The 20,669-nt window shown below is 43.8% G+C and overlaps 1 protein-coding gene across 2 annotated transcripts in view; it reads left to right on the top strand.

Moving 5' to 3' along the window:
* The first annotated feature begins 1,672 nt into the window (after positions 1 to 1,672).
* Positions 1,673 to 20,669, top strand: part of arhgef40 (Rho guanine nucleotide exchange factor (GEF) 40) — a 39,204-nt gene continuing 20,207 nt past the window's right edge. The window contains exons 1-12 of one of the 2 annotated variants that reach the window (XM_084551572.1): positions 1,673 to 1,780; positions 10,464 to 10,553; positions 11,174 to 11,281; positions 14,053 to 14,338; positions 14,558 to 15,719; positions 15,945 to 16,183; positions 16,267 to 16,455; positions 17,073 to 17,187; positions 17,633 to 17,726; positions 17,865 to 17,951; positions 18,760 to 18,876; positions 20,504 to 20,602. In XM_084551572.1, the coding sequence (XP_084407698.1) occupies positions 1,778 to 1,780; positions 10,464 to 10,553; positions 11,174 to 11,281; positions 14,053 to 14,338; positions 14,558 to 15,719; positions 15,945 to 16,183; positions 16,267 to 16,455; positions 17,073 to 17,187; positions 17,633 to 17,726; positions 17,865 to 17,951; positions 18,760 to 18,876; positions 20,504 to 20,602 (2,589 nt within the window). In that variant the 5' untranslated portion in view covers positions 1,673 to 1,777. Of the gene's footprint in view, positions 1,781 to 9,768; positions 10,554 to 11,173; positions 11,282 to 14,052; positions 14,339 to 14,557; positions 15,720 to 15,944; positions 16,184 to 16,266; positions 16,456 to 17,072; positions 17,188 to 17,632; positions 17,727 to 17,864; positions 17,952 to 18,759; positions 18,877 to 20,503; positions 20,603 to 20,669 lie in introns of those variants that run through there. The other variant, XM_084551571.1, reaches the window with a different exon arrangement.

The following is a 20,669-nucleotide window of genomic DNA, read 5'->3' as shown; positions in this document are numbered from 1 at the left end:
TTTGGGGGAAATAAAGCAGTAAAATAGACAAGAAACTGTCTATTCTATGAGTCATCCCAGCAACTGGGAACTCAAACATACAATGTGACTTCATCTATATATATTTGGAAAAGTCCATCTGCATGAGCTATGAATTTCTCAACTTCAAGTCTAAGGGATCACATTAATACAAGGCTTAAAAGGATAAAAAGTGTAAAGCAAAATTAAAGCTTGAGAATGAATGAGCGATGGAATTGATTTTATGGTCTCCATTACTAAATAAGGAGTAGTGAAGGGTTTATGATCTTATCCAGAATCATAACATCTTGGATTAAACTTTTAGATGCTGCATGATGTAAAATGCGCTCTTAGATGTGGATGGGGCTTAAAAATTTTAAATTAAGCCAAGGAGGATGTTCTCCAAATGACCACTTGAGGCTTAAAGCTGCATTCATTATCTGTTTGGCCACTAGAGGGCACTGTAATTTGCTGAAAACACAAATTTGTTTACAAATATTTGATCAGCAAACAAACACAGCAACATTAGCTTTGATTTAAAGTTGGGATGTCGGATTCTTGACGAGTGTCAGATAAACAGCAACCTCTGGGCACAAAATCACAAGAACCTAATATTGCATTTCCACCGATGACCACCTTGAGGCTGTCAGAGGCTTTACAGCTGAAATGTTTACAGCCTGGTTCAAAAAATAGTTGTGGCCTCTATAGCCAAATTTCCCCATTCATGACAACTGTACAGGGGTGATTTTTATCCTCACCCTCCATTCCTCTTACAGTCTTTTTAATTAGCCAAGAATGAGCTAAAATCAAGCACTGCCAAGATGGCGGCCACTGAAGCCACCACACTGAGCTTCAAAACCACTCCCTAGAAAACCTATGGGTTCTATACGAGGATGTGCCGTCTTTATACACAGTCAGTGAGTTTGACTGATAATGTTTCTCCATTGTAAGCATAATATGAAGTGTATTTGAGTGTGAAAGACATATTTAGGGAAAGTCTAATGAAAGATGCCATTGATTTGCACCCTGGGAAATGTAGGATACACTGTTTGGGAGCCTGTTCGAAGGGACTGTAAGTCAGGATATTTCAATGTGTTCTTTTTTAACAAGAGAAAAATGGTCTCTCTTTTAAGTCTCCGAACATTTTGGGAGCTCTTTAAAGTGATCCATGTAAAATATGTAAACTGTTCTCAAATAGAAGTTGCTATTTGTGTATTTTAATGACTCTTTTTATCAAGTTAAAGCTTTATTAGGATTCGACTTAATTATCTTCCACTGACAACAAAGCAGAGGCACTTTCACCAATAGCCCAACAATAAAACATCAGAGGTTTCGTTGCAGTTATGACTGGGTGGGGTAACGGTTTTTCATTGTCTATTCATTTAAGTTACGCCGGGAGGGAAAAAATGGAAAGTTTGAGAGCGGAGAGGGACTGTGGTGCTCTTGTTAGGTGTGAGGGGGGGAGGAGAGGGGAGGCAGGGAGGAGGTGGGAGTGAGTGTGTGGGACTGCCGGGCAGACTGAGAGAGGAGGGGAAAAAACATACTGCTTGGACATTCCCAGCCTGGGAAATACAGCAGAGAGTGTGGAAGGAGAAGAGAGGAGGACCGCAGTTTAACGCACTGAACTCTCACAAAGGGGAGAATTTGAAGGGGATCATATGAAGGAGGTTATGGAGGAGGTTTGACTTTAAGTGAGAGGAGAAAGTTTTACAGAGAATGCAGAGAGGAAATGAATCCAGGAAAGGAGCTGAGGACTATGTAGGAATTCCTGACTGAAGTCATGGTAAGTCCCCACTCTTCATGCTATGTTTGTCTGGAAAATGCTTAAGAGGCTAGGAACTTTTCTAACGGTGAAGGCTCCGTCATGCTTTAGCTGGTGTCACAAACATTTCAAAACTTCTCCAAGGAAGTGATGTGCTTCTGTGTTTTATTTTTAAGTCCTTTGCGGCAGATGTCATAGGGGGTTGCGTTTTTGATCTATCTTTTCTGACTTAAATTTGCTTTAAAGTACAGTTTTGGATGTATTTGATGTAGAGTTTAAACGCACCCATTGCCTCCACACTAATTTTTATATACTTTTTACTTTAATCATACACATCTGACAAAGGCTTGCACTTGATTTGGGAATACGTTTAGTCAGCACTCTTCCAGAGATGCAAAAATCCCGACGGCACTAAATTATAAAGACATGATTTAAGCCGTGTGACGCTGGTGATTTTTGTGGTTGGCGTGCAGAGGGAGTGAGGGACTCTCTCTAAAGCATAAGAGCCCTCTGTTGCATCTCTCGGGATCTTCTTTTACGATCCCCACCCACTTATGGCCTGATCAGTGACACACAGGGGCAGAGAGACCGGGAGACGGCAGACACATGCAAATATGTGTGAACGTAAATTAAATCTGAGAGACGGAGAAGACTGACAAAGCGAGATCTGGATCGTACCCTCGCTTCTGTGTGTTGTGGAGGGTGGAGCAGTTTGGCAGGGAGGAGGGAGAGAAAAAAGCAGAGAGAAGGGGAGAGCTGGAGAGGGAAGGAGCAGAATAAAAGAGGAGGGTAGGGTTGCTTTTTTATTTTAGGAGACTTGGATGGCGGCAGCGGCGGTTTCGGTGATGCCGCATTTTCCACATTGGACCTGGGAGAAAAAAGGGGGAGAGAGAGGGAAACGGAGAAAAAGGAGAACAAGAGGTGGCATGGACTTCAGGGACGGAAGAACATGTGCTGTACAGTTTCATCGACCCCTATGCCCAAGTTGGGAAAGTTTTAAATGGAAAACAGTAACAGATGGATCCGCAAGAATCCCAGCAAAGACGTACGCGCAGAGAAATGAATTCAACCTCGCTGTGAACGCTGTTGGAGTGAACAAACAAGCCACCCAACATGTGTTTGAAAAGGAAAAACCAAGCACAAGAGCGGCGATTGTGCACGTTCATACGTACGCACATAGGTGTTAAAATGCATCAGCAAACAGTCACGCACATACACACAGCCATACAGTTCAACGCACACACAGCAGCGTCCCTTTGCCAAGTATATGTGCCAGAGGGTATTTCCATTGCCTCTGTCTGGCATGCTCCGATTTTGAAACTTAAGTCTTCTGGCTAATGACACAAAAAAAGAGCGTGATGAAAGTTGGTGCAAACTGTTTTCTGTGTTTGCCTTAGCGTCCAGGCAGGTGGAGACGACAAGCCAGACGGGATCAGAATCATGTTGTCAATCACAGGAATCCTTCTTGAACTTTGAGTTTCCTGTGATTGTCTAGAGCCTCTGACACGTGCAGTACACTCAGACCAAGGATGGCAATTTTTCATTTTATAACACAGTCTTGTTAAAGTTGAAGCTGCTCTGATGGATTTTTTTCATGGATAAGAATGATCATATAATCTGCTGTTCCCCTGTGTAGAGCATTTTTAGTAACTTTCAGCTCACTGGTTTGGTTTTTACAGCCCCCAGTTGCATTGTGTTTGTTTAGTCTCGCTTTTCTTAAGGGGAAATGCCCCATCGCATGTTATCAGCACAACTATTTTGTAAACAAAGAATCACATTTAACAGCTAATGAGAGGCAATCCCTCAGAAGCTGGTTAAGAAGAACAAATCAGAACTAAATGGGGTGTTAACACTGGAGAAAAACATACCCGAAAAACATACAACAGGCTGAGAAAGGTACACGGGTTAAACAAAACGTAGCGTTAGCTGAACTTCTTTTATGATTTTGTTATTCCTACCATCCACTGTTAACGTCACGGTTTACGGAGCATTTCCTGGTTTCAACTTTCCAGAGTTGCCGTAGTCAAGACCAAATTTAGTGACTCCACCATGTCACTACTGACTTTAACTTTGGTGCGTTAGCATGCTAACACACCTACGTCATATTTTGACAGACTGACAGTTATGATGATAGCCTTTCTGTCATGACCATGATCTGTTACCAAGTTAGCTATAACCAGCTAACGTTAGCCTGAGTAAGTTAGCATTATTTAACCAATGGGAACATTTAAAGGACATGTTGTTAACATGAATTTAAAAACTTTAACTTGCTCACCTGGAATTTATAGCGAATAGGCTTGGATACTTGTTTTTAACATGTGGTTAACCTGTTATCTGTATGTTTTTACCGCATAAAATCTATCCCCAGTACCTCTAGTTTATACATTTATGGCAGCCTAGCTTTTGGTACATTCAGTACCCCTACAAGCACCATGATGTTAGCAGAATATTGGCATTGACTTGGTACCAAAGAACTTCATGTGGACTCACCTCCAAATACAGTATTTTGGAAAAATGATGCCACTGACTTCTTTACAACCTGTAGAATTGTTTCATTGGTGCCATTGCAATTAATTCCTGCCATATTTCCAGATCTCAACTGCAAATCTGGGGTTATAAAGGATAAAACTAATAAGGCAGCAATTGTCATGAACTAGAATTATGCTACACAAGTTAATTTACATCCAGCTCCTGGATACATAAGCAGCTAACAGCTAAGCTACCAAGCAAACGAACTGCAGGTCGCGCATTGATCAGCTCAACATTTACTAACTCTATGGTGCCGCCTTGTTGCAGCTACAATGCTAGAGATGCTAGGAGGCTCCAAGTAATGTTTTCATAGCCAGCTTGGTATCTGCGTTCCAGCGAGGATGTTATGAAGGCAATATTTTTGACATGAAGCCAAGTTCAGTCAGGAATTCAGACAGACAAGGAGGCTAATTAGTTTTCCGCCTATATTTCAGTCCTAGCAGCGGTCAGCGGGGACTAGCTGGCCCCACAAAGATCTGACTGGTTCAAAGTTCAACAAATGTGACCTTTCCGCTCACGCAAGCTCCACTCGGTAAACTGCGGACATCTGCACGGAATTGTCAAAAAGCAGTTTCTCCAGGGTAATGTCAACACGCCGTGGAGCTATTAACTTGAGAAGTGTCACACATTAGGAAGACAAATAACGCCAGTAAATTTGAGAAACTGCCATGCCCACGTCTCAAATTCCTCATTGTATAATGTAGAAAATATGTTGAGACGTTGAGAGTTATGTGAAGTCTCACCGGCCTTGACTCCGTCCAGGATCAGACTGTGGTACATTTTTAAACAACGCATAAAAAAAAATCCCAGCAAGCTGTTTGACCTACTATAGGTCAAGATTATTCAAGCTGATTTAAGAAAGGAAATCAGTGTCAGGCCTCCCCCTCTCCTTCCTATTCACTCTTCCATCCCTTTGTTTTCCGACCTCGTTTTTCCCCATCTCCTTTCTTCACCTCCTTCTTTTCTGTTCCCTCTCTCTGTCAGCATCTTTCTGTGTTTTCCTCCCAATCATGTCATCTTCTATCACCCCTCCATTCTCCAAACTCCCCTCTGCTCTATCGCTCTTCCTTTCTGTGTCTGTCCTTCGCGTACATCTGGTTTCTATCATGGTCGCTGCTGCTCTTGTTTCCCATCGATCTCTCCCGCTGGTCAGCCTCCTCCTCCTTTCTTTTCTCTTTTCCTCTTTCTGTCTGAACCTTCGCTCGCTCTGTAAATCTGTCTGGCTTTCTCGCTGTCTTCTCTTTCAGCCCGTCTCTTTTCTCGGCCTAGTTCTCAAATCGCTCAAATTTCAATAAGCTAAGCCGAGTAGCTCAAGTGCTTGTGCACGTTCCACTTCTCAGGTTTATTTTTTGCCCTGTTCCCTTTATTCTTCTCTGTTCCTCTCCCTGTATCTGTCCATTGTTCGTCCTTTGCCAAGCATCAGTTTGCGCCTGCGTTTTTCCAGTTCACTCGCCGTACAGCAGAGAAAGACAGGAAATCTGACGCAAGAATGACAAACCACAATTCTGTGCTGTCTGTCCATATTCATCACACAAACATGAGGATACACACCCATGCACACTGTTCTGATTGTTCTCACTGACACTCTGTGTGCTGTAGGAACGCACTTAGACGCTTTTCCTGTGACTTAGGCTCTAAATAACAGGACGGAGTGACTAAGATGTCACCCGCCGGTTTGTGACCGGTAGTTTTGAGGACAGGAAATTGGCGTTTGCAGTTGCTGCTCATGTGGAAATTATATGTAGCCAAATAAATTCAGCAGGCTGATAAAACTGACCGACTACCTTTTTGTTGCAGGGCTTTTAACCACTTGTTGTTGTTTTTTTCTGTAGGTTAAATTACTATACTTGGTTAACGTCCAATGTTTTGTTAGTACTCCCTTAAACAAGAGAGAATGCATGCACTAAAAAAAAAAGAAAAAAAAAAGAAGAAGAAGTCTGATTCAAAAATAATGGACACACCAAATTGACATTGAAGAACTACCAGTAACGAAGGCCAACTGAGGCATCGCATCATATCGCTTGTGCTTGGACCAAAAACTTGCACTTGAGTACACCACAGAGACTACAGCCAATGGTAGCTGGCACAAATGTCCTGCGTCTCCATGAAAAGAAAGAAAAGCAGTTTGCAGTGGTGTGTATTCTTTATTCAAAAGGGTATACCGGAAATGCTAGGGAAGGTCAGCCTCTCTTGAATCAATGCTGATCGGTCGGTCTACAGTCGGCCTACAATCGTCAGCTCTGCAGCCAATTCAACATGCTGAATCATCTGAAAATCTGCTGACAGTGTTCGGACTGGTGGCAATGGTGGCGCACGTTGCAAAATCTGAGGTCACAGACAGTCCCCGACGGGCCCCACTGGCAATCGTCAGCTGGGCAGCCGATGTGACATGGGGAATCATCTGAAAAGCTGCCAACTGTGTTTGAGCTATAGTGGCGAAGGCACGCACCGCAAAACCTAGGGTCAAAGACACAGCTGGCCGTCAACTTGGAGTGTCATGGCATTAAAGAGCGCTTGTGTACAATGCAGCGAATGCTCATGATCTGCTCTAATGAAAGCTAATTTTAGCACGTCTAAAACGAAATGTCACGCTTCTTATCAAACTCCTAGCTGAGGTATGTTCCGTGTCATTCCTCTTCCTTTTTTGATTCCATTTGGAGATAACGTGTGTACAGATAATTCCTAGCTGCAGCTGCATTACATAAAAGCAAGGCTTCATTTCAGCTTCATTGCGTGGCATTAGAGAATACGGGCAGGTTTGTCTGAAGTGACGCGAGAGCACGCCCGATTGGAGCGTAACTGAATTACACCTGTAGTCCCTTAAAGCCGAGGCGCCAGGTTTTACATGAGAGACGCCGTCTGTCTTGAGAAATCTAATTTACTGATTTCATCAGTGCTGCTTTGTTTCACGCATATTCTTTATTCAAAAGGGTATACCGGGCCTGTGGACAAACAGTTGAACTCGGCCTTTTACCCAGACAACACATGACATACTTGTGCTGCTAAATATTACTCAGATTTTGCAATAAGCAGTGCTGGCAGCTTATCAGTAAACCGGCATCACTCTTTTCTTCTCTCATTTAGACACTGTTTCCGGTGCATTCAAGCGATTGCGTCTCCAGACAGAAATTCCATTCTTTTAGATGTTAACACTGGTATATCCTGTTGAAAACTGTGCGCACTGGCATGTGGACACAAAGAGATTCAATAGTGAAATAAATGGAGGAAAATTCGCTGGTGGCGTACAGTTGTGCATTACGCTTCCAAACTAAATATTGTTGCAGGCTAGCTGGCTTGTCACAAAGTAGGCTACAGTGAGTTCAGCTGGGCTTTCAGTTTCAGCATGAACACAAGTGCTGCTAAGAGTAGGAATAAACTATGTGATGCTGCTAAGTGCAAAAAAAGTAAATGTTTGTTAAACAGAAACATCTGGGAAGTTGTCCTTGGAAACAGTTTGGAAAGAGCAGGCACTTTCAAAAAAATACCAACCAGATCAACAAACAATACGATGTAGCAGTCTGAGGAGCTTTAGGAGCTAGCATGCGGGCAGTGTTGGAAGCTTTGTAGTCAGCATGTTGGTAGATGATTGTTGCCGTCTGGGTAGGGAAAATGTCTGCATATAATCCGCTCTCAGGAGTGACTGTGGTCACACCTAGAACACAGCCATAGCTGCCAGTAGTTCCTCACAAGATTCTGTTTGGTCACACCTCTGTGAATCAACAGCAAACGCATCGCTTAAACCCTGGCAAGATGGATTGACACGTCATCTCGCGCTCCCATTATCTCATGAGAATCCTGTTGCTATGTTGCTCTACATACAAGGCAAAATAGGATGTCTTTCTACCAACACTTGTCAAGCGATTCTTTACAAGTGGTTCATTGCACACTTTGGTGTGTCTGATTTACCCGGCTCTTGTTATTCTGTTGAGGTAGATAGACGCGAATTGCAGCGATGGTCCCGTTTCCATCAGTGAGAGAACGTTGAAAGTACAGAAGCTTTGCAAAGACCAGTCACTTCTTTCCAGGCACTTACAGTCAGTCGGATGACGCATAGACTGTTATGTCTCCGAGAAAACAAACCAAAAAGACAACAATGAGAGAGTGTCCTCTGTCGTGTTTTTAGTCTGTCCTTTAATTTAGTGTTGTGGCGAATTAACTTGAGTCTTGCGGGATGCTTTAAAAGGGCTTTAGTCAAAGAGGAAGTTCCCGCTGGCTCGCCTTGCAATCCCCCCAGACCCCCTGCTGTGCTTTTACTAGACTCAATATGTTCTGTCAGTGAGCCAGAAGGCTGTCTGAGCCTCTTTACCACCATTACACCTATTACAAGCTGGTCCAGCTCCGCACAGCTCCTCCTGCAAACAGGAGTCTTCACATAGACCAATATGGCTGCAGCACTGCAACGCAGGCTGTATGTAACCAGAACATGTAGGTGACTTTTTCTGCTTTTTCTGTCTTTCTGTTTGTTTCATGGAAAAATAAAAACTTTCAGTGCACTGGGAACATAAACTGAACGTATTTCTGTGGCACAGCAGTGCAGAGAGGTGAACCGTTGCTTTCTTTCTGCCTTGTTTCAACTAAATGACCCTCACAAAGGTTAAACACCGGAAAAGTTAGAAATGCTAACCAACTGACAAAATCTTAATAAGATTAAAATGGGCATGTGAGTCTTTTTAATTGAGTAATTTACATGTGGTTTTCAAAAAGGTCTCATTTAGTGGTTTTCTACACTGACGGCTAAAGAACTAACCTTTCAGTGCTATAGTGCCTCTGGAAAAAGAAGTTTGAGAGAGTTGCCCCGCACAAAGTTTTCTGTTAATATGGAAAAATGTCCAGTGCCAGTCCACTGTGGAAGCCATAGGGGTTGTGCTTAAGGGTGAAATGTGTTTTCCAGCCAAGAGAGTAGGTATTGAACATGTTCTGTCAGCAAAGCCATAGCAAAACAGGTCGCCAACCAGAGTTGTACTGCACATCTGCTGTGACCCGTTTGCTTACACAAAGTATTCTGCTTTCTTGGACTTTCTCCTTGTCGTCTTTATTGCCTATAAAGACAACTTTCTTTCAGACTTGGGTCAAAAACAATTGCCAACAGGAGCCGACAATTGCTTTTAACTCGCTCTGAATTGGTTGGATTTGTTCTGCTGTTTCCATCGTAAGCTGTGCGAGAGTCACAGAAACACTACAGTTCTTCTCAAATACTTTCCTGTTTGTAATACTCATTCAGTCCTCATCTGTGGCTAACCACATTTCCCCACTGTACACAAAAACAAACCCAAAAAATAATTCCCAAATACTGTTGAACCTAGGTCTCCTTCCATGAAAGCCCCCGCAGCACCACCACCACCACCAGCTCATTCTATCCTGGCACTCTCTTCTCGAGCCGCTCTTCTCTTTTTCCGTACACTCTGTTCTCCCTTTTCTTTCTTTCTTTTTTTTTTTCTTTTTAACCCAGTGCTTTTTGTATATCCTCGGTGGCTGTACTTTCTCTGCACAATATGCGAACTGTTGAAGAGAATCCCGGTGTAATTGTTGTCAGATGACATTCGGAGAGAGTCGGACAGAGGTGAAACGAAGATGGTAGGGTTTGGAAAAGAGAGAGAGAGAGAGAGAGAGAGAGAGGGAGATGGGATGAGGATGAAACTGAGGGAAGGAGTGAGAGAAACAGATGGGGAGGAAATGTGAGAGGAGGGACAGAGAAAGAGAGAGGTTGGAAAAGAGAGAAAGAGAGAGAAAAAAAGTTGCAGGTTGTCATGCCAACAGGCCATGTAGAAAAATAAACACTGTATGTGTTGCCTGGGCTGCTCTGTCACCCTCCACCTCACTGGCCTGCGCGCTATGTGTGAGAACATACAGGCAGCTGTGGATGCATGGATGTGTGTGTGTGTGTGTGTGTATTAGGGAGTTAATACAGTGTAGCGGTTTCTAGACTCTTTTGTTCTGGGGGTTCCTACATTCACTAGGTCTTGGAGGAAATGTTTGACACTCCCCAGACCATACAACAGGAAGCTGAAAGTAGCCTATGTGTGTATATTTGTGTGCGCGTGTGCGTTGCGTGTGTGTGTGTGTCAGCAAAAAGGCAAGAGAGAGAAGCCGGCTGTTGGACACAAACACAGACTTTAGGGTTTACTCAGTGTCCGGTCATGGATTAACCCTTTCTTCCCATCTCTCCGTTTCTCAGGGTTCGGAGGCCATGGAGGACTGTGTTCAGGGGGCACTCTCATCACTTTATCCTCCCTTTGAGAGCACGGCACCTCCCCTCCTCTCCCAGGTAGACCTCACGAGCACGCATGCCTTTGTTTATCTTCACAGCATTAAGCCGGTGATGCATAAGGAGTGTTATGTGCAGCTAACGTTGCCTTCTGGAGATACCAACTGCTGCTAGAGGAGAAAAACTGCACGCTATTTCTGCCTTGACATTTATTGTCAGAAAAAAAAGTCAGCTTACAGGTGCACTTTGGGAACTTAACATCTTAGCATTATTGTGTGCCAAAGTCTAATTTGTTGTTAGTGCTTGGTTTCCATTGTGGACTAAGAGGGACTTTGGTAACTGGTTTGTAGCTCCGAGTCAGTTTTCTTTGTTGCTATGGAAAAAGCTGTTCGATTAAAGTAGGGAGGATAGAATTAAGCAGCCTTGGTGATTTTCTTGATTGCATGCTGTCTGAGCTGAGAAAATTCTTCCACTTATGGGCAAATGAAAGCCTTTCAAAATCCATTGGATACACTCAGAAATGCACAAAGATCTAGTTGAAACAAAGACTGCTTTTAGTGCATGAGAAGCTGGTATTCTGTAGATGAAAGGCTTAATTATCCATTCATCTAATAGATGCCGCACTGCACACAATAGCAGCCACTCAAGTGTTTTCCTCCAATCTCGCACTATTTGCCCAGGTCTTCTCAGTTCTGGAGTCGACGTATCAGCACGACAGTCTCCGCTACCTCCTGGACTACTTCGTACCTGCCAAGCACCTCCTGCACAAACTCCAGCAGCACGCCTGCGTGAGTTCCCAGCTGCAGACACACTCGAGATGAGAACACACACATAGCTGCGTAATCAGAAGCAGAATCAGCTGTCACATACCAGAAGTATAGCGTGAGAAATCTGTCAACGGTTACTGTCTTGATTCTTTTGGTCAATGGGGTTCTCTAGTCATTTTCATATGCGCGTACTGGTGGAAGTGCCTTTAAGTTGAGTGAGCAACTTGTCCAAAGACAAGTTTTAGGTATAGCCAAAATTCTTATGGCAAACCCAGGTCACTTGTGTCACGCCTCAAGACCTAGAGGGAATGTCCGAGTGAGGATACAATCATCAGGTCAACAAATCCAGGTCAAGTTTCATGTTCAAGAGTAGAAGATCAAGTGTCACATTTTATCAAGGCTTTACTTAACTGACTGACCTCAAGTCTAGTCCTAAACTCAGTCCAAGTCTCCAGTCAAGTCTGAAGTCTGCATTCAAAATTTAGGATTCCTTTACAAGATGCACAAAAAGTGCATCATCATTGTCTCACTTTGAGGTTATGTCCCAAACTCAGACTAACTTAATAAGGGTTCACTTGATTTTAAGTCCGTTGTTGCAAAGTCTTGAGTCCTTAAGCACAAGACAAATTATAAGTTTATCATGGATCTTAAAGGTTCCTGGCTAAGTAATTGCAAAGCAATGGAAGGGTTAGGGTTAGAGGTTAGACCTGCCGGACTTCAGTGTGTTAGGTTTCCAGATTTAAAGATTCAATCAAAGATTTAAGTCAAATCCAAGTCAATCTTGAGGTACAAGTTACGTCATGAGTCTGGTAAGTCAGTATCTGGTGATGTGAACGGTCAATTGCACAAACTTTAAAGCATGCGAAATTCGACACTTTACATACACAACCCTAAACCAGTTACTAGCTACACCGTGGAGGGTTGAGTTTGTTTTTAAAGGCTAGCTGGCCAGTAAAATTAGTGAAAGTGGCTGGTGAAATTTGAGATTTTCCCAGCCGCTGTGACCCACAGACAAAAGATATGGTTTCCTGCTTCAGAAGCTACACAGAATAGACAGAGGCGAAAGAAATGCAGTGAGACAAAGCATAAATGAAAAGGTTGTAGTGTCTAGAATCTCACATACACAAAGGCAAATCCGTGAACGTGCAACTTTTACTTTGTTTTCCTTACGTCACTCTCAAGGACAAAACAAAAGACCAACGAATAAGATGCAACATGTGCTTAACTCACATCTTAGAACAGGATTCCTTCTATTGTACTTTCTAGGACATGTACAAAAACAAACAACTCTCACTGTTTAGCTCAAGTTTAGAAGCTAGGAACTTCGCTTTACGGTTTTCCTAGGCTTGCACTCACACACTCAAATGCGCAGGGATTGCGAGCAAACTATGTTTTCATTGTCGCTGAGTGGAGCTGCCTGGGACCGGAGTTAGACTGTGAGTCATGACAATAATTCCTTCCATATGTTGAGTGTGTTGCTGCTGTGGGAGAAAGAGTATCAGCGAAAGCAGTGGGTGTCGAAGGAGAGAATGAACGTGGCTTTCATTCACCGTGCCTGCCTGCGTGCGTGCGCGCGTGCGTCCAAAAAAAGACAAGATGCTGGAGGTCGCAGACTATAGTGGACTGATTGAGGAATTTTTGAGAAATGGGAGGTGGGCAGAGGGCGCAAACACTGGGGTACATTGAGGGAGATGTAGGCAGAGGGAGGAGGGCCAGAGGACACAGAGAGTTACAGAATGTGGACTGAGTCAAAACAGACAAACTTTTAAAGAGAGGAAAAGTCACACGCGCTTCTTAATTCCTACATCCACCCTGACAGATATCAGACATTTACTACTACCGCAGCTAAATAACAGACAAGTACAGAGACGGAAGGGAGGCTTAAGGGGAAATAACTGAATAAAGGACACGGAGGTAGAAAGGAGAATATGGAGGAGAGGTTGAGTCAGGAATTTAATTTGATCACGTCTCATGAGTCTGGAGGGCATGGAGAGGGGAGGGAGCAGCACTGTGTCAGTCGATTAGACGTGACTGGGAAAACGAGCAAGAGGCTCTGGATGAGTTTTATACTTCAGACTTCGAGAGAGGGGATATAGATCTGACACACATTGATTAAGGTAGGAACGGTGCTTGGATTAAGGTGTATTACCTAAATAGATCAAGTGATTAATGGTGCACAGGACACCACAGGAGGCCTTGACTCCTCTACCTAAATTTACATAGTTCTTGAATAAATCACAAAGATTTTCTGTGTTAAAGAGCTAACTGGTGTAGTTTTCACATATGAAGAAGTGGAATGTTTTAACAGTCACTGGGCTGTTGTGAAGAGCTGGTCATCTGCAAGTTTCTGTCTGACTCACACCAGCTCTCTGCAGCTATCTAGAGTCTTCTCACTGTGTCATGCCAGCTAAGCGGTTTTACACTTTAGACAACACTGAGTGAGTCACACGTCTGACAATTGTGCGGGGCACTGGCTTCGGGCCTGTTGAGCGAGTGAAAAGTGTTGACTTGTGCGGTATCGGTTCTAGAAATTCAACTCATTTGAATAACTGAACCAAACAGACAGGCTGAAGCTAGATCACATGGGCTGTGGTTTGTGAATGGGAGAGCACAATTGTGCATTAACCAGAGTTGTTTTTGGCAAGGGGCGACCCTAAAGGTTTGGAATTCAAAAGGGCAGTCAGGGCATTTCACAATTTAAAGCATAACAGAGAAAGGACTTTATTATCACGTTGAATTGTTTTTTATTCATACATTTATAACACCGTGCCTCTTCTTTGTTCTTGTCTCAGTCTCAGTACCTGGGTTGCTTGTTCCTTCACTCCGGCTGGCCTCTTTGTCTTGGCGAGAAAGTGGTCGTCCAACTCTCCACACTGGACTGGAGGCTTCTGCGCAGTAATGACTTCTACCTGCAGGTGGTGCCTTTCTCCACGCGGTGCCCCAGGCTGGCGCTAAAATGTCTGGCCCCTGGGGGACGCACCGTTCAGGAGATCTTGGTGCCCGAGTCACAGCATCCACTTGTGTTCACCTCGGAGTGGCTGCACAGTGTCAACAAAGAACGGGGTCACAAAAGAGAAGGTACAGAAATAGAGGCCTTTTCTTCCATTGACATTTTATTCTTTGGAAAGCAAGACAAAACATGATTATTTCTAGCAAACCAACAATATTGAGAAGGTAGGGTTGGGTTTAAGCTAGGAAGAGATTTATAATCAGATTTATTTAAGCAGGATGATCCTGTTTGCTCAATGCATACCTTCATAACAACTTGAACTAAACCCACTTCTCATGTTTACACAGTTGGAGGAGGACTTGACACATGTCTAGTCAGTACATGTGATGGTGTGACTAGACTTCCATGGAAGGAGGTTGTTTATCCAAAATTCATTCACGACCCTTCTGAAGAGCTAGGCCTGATGTCCAACCATGAAGACCTCATATCCAATCGCCTGCCCAGTGAGGGGGGCAGCAGCCTCGGGGGTTGGGGTGGCTCATCCTCTGGGGAACTGGACTCCTGGTCCTGGGATGAGGAAGATGATGAAGATTTACCACCAGACGGCTTGGACTCTGACCCTGCACTCCCCCGGCGGAGGCGCAGTGAAGACGGTCTTGGCCGGACAGCAAGGCATACTCAGCTTGACGGGGATTATGTGGAGCTTTTGGAACCCAGAGGGGGTCCTGATGGAGGGGTTGACCCAAGGCAGAGGTACCTAGAGATGCATGGGATCTGTAAAACCAAGACTTTGCCTCTGTGCAGGAGAGGTAAGGCCATCAAGCTTCGCAGGGGGAAAGCTTGGGGATATGGGAAAATGGAAAGGTCAGGAAGCTTTCGGGCTCTTCTTGGCACCAAAGGAGATGTGGGGACCCCCAGGGGTGAAGTGGTACCACCAAGGCCTCTGCCAGGAGCTGCTGAGCCTGACAGAGGGAGGCGGTCTTACTCCTCCTCAGCCCATGACTCAGATGAAGGATATAAAATAAGCAGAGACTCTGAGGGCCTTGAAAGCCACCGGCTTTATTTTGATGGGCCATTCAAAGAGAGGAGGCCCGGTGTGGGCAAGGAGAGGGATAGCAATGGCCTCACCCTGCCGTGCAGAGACAACCACAAGAGTAAAGACTGTAAGAGCAGTAACAGTTCAGTTACAAACGAAATCCATGACTTAACAAACCACAACTCTGGGCATGTTGTAGAAGGCCACTCAGACCATGGATCCCATTCAGACTCTGTTTTTGAGGATACTGATAAACCACTGAGCGGAGACAGTGATGCTACCACCCCGACATCAGACGCACCAGAGAGACCATTCCATGGAATTTCCGAAAGTGGGGAAATTACAAATAGTGGGTCTAAACTGAAGAGTGCGTCTAGCCCAAAGGTCACAGACATACAAGATGAAGGAAAGGTGGGAGACAGAGTGTGTCCCAGAGGAAAAGAAGTCAAAACAGCAGGATTCAGAGCGCCACGGTGCGTATTTCATAGGATACTCTGCGCTCTTTCGTCGTATTTGTTTTCTTTTTTTTTCACACTGCCATATGAAAGTACATATTGGTAACACTAACTGGACTTAGGTTGTTCAAATGTACACACACACTGTAGCATGGAATGATACAACAGACATCTCTTGAACACATGTCTAAATATTAACTCTTTGCTGTACCTCATTAAGATCTTCCTGCGCTTTGTGTTTAGGAGGAAAAGGAAGGGAAAGGGGGCCAAAGGGAGGGCTAGGTCGGGCGGCCGTGCAAACCAGAAGGGCTCAAAAATGCAGGGGAAAACTCCACAACCAAGCCCCACCACCCGCTCCGCTCCGACAAAGCTGCCCATCACTGAGGAGAACCAGTCGGAGCAAACCGAGCAGGCAGACGAACCCGGCGGGGCACCCATTGCCACTAATAAGGACACTGAGAGCACAAAGACAAGCAGTACAGGTCAGAGGGAAACAGCATGCATGAACATTAGGTCCTTCAATGACTAAATAATCCTGAGACTTAGACTTGCTATCTCTCAACAGAGACAGAAGCTGAATCCTTGCCTGTGTGCAACGGCGAGTCAGGCACATCCCTCTTTAACCACTCGAACGAGGAGGATGGGACTGCAGAGACATGTCCTAATGAAGTAAATGGTGTTGCAGCGAAACCGCCCGCCCTGTTGAGGGAACTGGATGCAGACCTTCTCCAGTCAGGGAAACTAAAGTTGACAGGCAAGCTTCTTTCAAGGAACTATTGGATTTTTGGTTAGGAAAGTTCGGAGAGTAGTCTTCTCTCTTTTCCGCTTGGGACTTTTCCACAGCCATTGCAGTTACTCTTAGGTTTGTGCATCTGCTGTTGTTGTTCGTCGACGTCCAGCACCTGTAGTTGGACTAGTACATAACTCTTTACACAATAGAATTAGATTAACACAATTGTGTGTCTCTTTTTGGAGTCACTTCTAAGTCAAATATGGGCATACAAACAAAAGATTTCACAACTGTGAAATCCAGAACATAATGCAATAGGTTTTATCTGAACATAGACCGGAATGGGGAATAGGGAATGGGAAGACAATTTGGCATGACTTTTCATGGTGGAAATTTTTAGTCTTCTCTTTGTTTACAACTACAGGCTAATATTAACTGACTCCATGGTAACCTACTGTGTACTTCCTGCTTACATTCCCCCAAAACTTTATGGGAACAGTATTTCTCAAATTGACGCAAATAACACTGACAGGGAAAGAGCATGATTTTAAAAACAAAATGAAGTGGTTTGATTGTAGTTTTAAAATTTTGCAATGTTTCTTTTGGGCTCTTCATTTAAACTTGACGCTAACTGACCACAGGTACAGTGGACAGGCTGGGCCGCGCGCTGGTTTTCTCGGAGACCGATTCGTCGGAGGAGGGTTTCTGCGCTCAGGAGATGGCCCGCGTCCTTGCCTGCTACCACAGAATCACTCGGTAAAGAGAATCTTCTCAAGTGCGAACCCGTTTAGCCAGACGCGTGATTATTACATCTGACTTGTTTTTTTGCTGACTCTGCCAAACGCAGCATAAGGTGGGGTTTGGAAAACACAGCATGTGCCAGAAGCGAACTGATTCAAAGTCAATTTAACAAGCATCTCTGAGCTTGCCAGTTTATCTGGCACAATCAGTGCTCGTCTGATACTCACAGCAAGTCTGAACCAAAGCTTAGGGGAGGAAATCATATGATTACAAAGAAATGAGCCACTAACTACTGTCTCCAAAGTTCTATTATTTGTTTTAACTTTGAAATCATTTTGCGCAAATGCCCAAATTGCAGCCATTAAAATAGCCAGTGTGTCATTTTGAAACAATAGCTATTTCAACTCCTGTTTGCCACTTTTTTTTTTTTTTTTTTTAACCCTGCATCCTCCCTCATCAGGCCTACAGCCAAAGAAAAAGGTCTCACGGTATTAATGGACAGCAGACGCTCTCCACTCTCCGCTCTCAGCCTCTCCGCTCTTAAACTGTTCCAGGTGAGACAGAAAAAAAAGAAAATGATGTTTAGCTAAATGTGCTAAATGTTTGCTTGCGTGCCCTAATTTGCTTGCAGATGTGGTAGTAGAGCATGTGTTTTTTTTTTTATTATTTTTTTTTTTTTATGCGTGCTCCAGGTGTTGGTTCCTGGCGGTCTTGGATCTGTTCTGGTTTTGGTGGAAGAGCAGCAGGAGTCCCTTCCTCAGACTCTGGAGGGAGCAGAGGTGAGCTCATACGGATCACATGTTTAGAATTTATGAACCGGCGCAGTACACTGCTGCGTTGTTAGCGTCCTTTGGGTTAGGCTGCTTTTATTACTTGTGTTTGCAAGTTTAAATGTTAAAGCAGGTAGGACACCCACATGGAACTTATAAAAACATGTCAAAGCCCATGTGATAAAGTGTGTGGGAAAACATCAGCAAAATGAAAGTTCCTGAAATCCCATTGTCTATTATCATAATAACAAGGACAGCATGTCTTATATGAAATGCAAATAGAGAAAGAGGAAATAACAATTGTTAGATTCTAACAAACCTCACTCCATACATTTAGAGCTTCCAACAGGCTCCCATTTTACCGCTAATGCAGCATCTTGCTTTGCATTGATCAGCAGAGATCTTCCCTAGAGGCACGCATGATAAAATTCTTCGGGCCATGTGGTTTGTATTTTGACGTGGCAGCGGTGCAACTTTGCACATTAAAGGGAACTTCTGCCTAAAAGATGTTGACAGCCGCTGGATCTTCAGCTCACGCTTTGCGGCTCGTTCCCATCGGTATCTGCTCATGAATGAGTAAATGGCTCAAAGCGTTTTGTTTTTATGAAAGCTGAGGAAAGGGCCTTCAGAATCAAGAAGGATATCATTTTAGAATTATATCCTGCAGCATATCATCTTTGTTACGTTAATGTCCAGTAAACACATGTGCTAACACTAAAGCACTTAAATAAGAGTTCTTGGCCACTGCAGGATTTCCTAATATGTCAGATACACATTTTTTTTTTTCCTGCAATTTAATTTCTCTCTTTCTGTCCAGGTCCACATAGTGCGAGGTACAGGGGTCCTTCAGCAGTATATAGACAAGCAGCAGCTGCCCAAAGAGATCGATGGAGACTTTGCCCACTGTCACTCGGACTGGCTGGCCTTCAGGCTGGTGAGGAGACTGCTGCCTTTTCTGTGTTTGCATAAAATAAAGATTTTTTCGTCCTGGCGTCAGATCGACAGATCCAGAGAGTGGTTATAAAGAAACTGTGCAGGAAAGGATCAGTTCAGGCACTGGTGTTTTGCAGAATACGTCAAGTTTCTGGTGTAGCCTAAATATTAATTAAAGGCGGCCATTCACACATGGTTGTCATAGCCTAGAGGATGAAAAATGTGCACATATCAAGAGCAGCTTTCAATACATCGCTGTCACATTGCTAATTTGAAAAAGGGACCTGTTATTTTCTTGCATATGGTGCAATGTCTCATGTTTGTAATCTTTAATCAATGAGGTAAATGTAAGTAAAAGTAACCACTGCGAGCCAAAAGCACAGGCTCCAGACTGCTCCGGCTCATCATGGATTACTTTATATGGTCAGCTGCTCAAGGCACAGCGCGCTCACAGAGTCAAACTAGGACCCTCTTGTCAAATGAATCCATGTGCTCGCAAAGCACTCGTCTTCAGTAGCGGTGTATGGATTTAATTTGAGAACGCAGTGAGTGTAACATTTATCAAACAGAGGGATCCTGATGTAACCTTTGTTGCTGCAGATAATTTGCCCTTTCGGATCCCAGGTAGTGTTGAGGCTAGAACACTTTCGCCATTTCCAATCAAGAACAAGAAATTGGTTAACTGTGTTGCTTTGACTTCCACAAAAGCCGACCAATCAGAAGAGCGTGGGCTTTTAGGGAGGGCTGTCTGAAAGAGGCAGGAGCTGACGTTGTTTGTTGGAGTCTCAGTTTTTATTTACTCCAGAACTTGTTGCTGTAGTCCTCATGAACAAACAGATGGATGAAGGTTTATACCAAGTGTTAAGATTGAGTTTCAGGAGGAAATTTTACAATTCTGGCTGTGTGAGCAGTGTGAGATTGATTTTGGAGTTTCAGAATAAAAATACAGAGCTGGAAGTGAGCATTAATCACTTTTTATAAGCTCCAGCTAACGTTGTTCTGGATGAAGCTTTATTCTGTGATAAGATTAGTTTAAGAATGAATTTTCACATTTCTCTCACTGTGTTTATTATCTTATCAGTGTTTTTTTTTTCTACTGAAAATGAATGAAATATACTCTAGAGAGTGTGCAATGAACACTCCCCAATAAGCAGCACAACATCCTGATTACAGCCGAGGAAGTCAAAACTTGGTTGGTGCGTTATTTTTAAATTATTACCTCCAGAAGTGACGGAACAGGGTGGGAGAAAGCCAACTCTGGATGGGAGGGAGGACAGGCGAGAGGATGTTGGCTGGAAACGACCGGCTGTCCGGTGGTGGTCGATTACTTGAAGCTTCCATGATGAAGTGGGTGGTGAGGATAAATCAAAGAAAGGAGAAAAAGCTCCAGAAGGTCTCTTAATGGCTTTTCCCCAGACAGTTTATGTTGCTTTATCCAAACAGATGAAAACATTTTCCTGTCCCCTGTACTTTCTCTGACCTCTCTCGTTGATTTTGAGAAAAGAAAAAAGGAGGGATTTATGCAATTTCAACCTGCATTTCCTCTACTTGCTGCCTGTGTTTTGGGGTAATAAATGAAAAGCTAATCTCGAAGTCACTAATGCAGTTTCTACTTTTTCCCTCTTTAGAGTCTTGAGAGTCTGACTGAGAGCTGTGAGAGTGCCCTCTCGCTGCTGGGAGAAGCACTGCAGTCGATGGAAGCTGAGCCATTGCCAGACACCATTAAGGTACACATCTCTGACATGACGTGCTTTTGTGACAGTGGTTCAGTTTCTCTTTGCATGCCTTGCTAAG

Source organism: Chelon labrosus (genome assembly GCF_963514085.1).
Source record: "Chelon labrosus genome assembly, chromosome: 1".
Taxonomy (NCBI): domain Eukaryota; kingdom Metazoa; phylum Chordata; class Actinopteri; order Mugiliformes; family Mugilidae; genus Chelon; species Chelon labrosus.
This window is presented reverse-complemented; position numbering and strand designations above follow the sequence as displayed.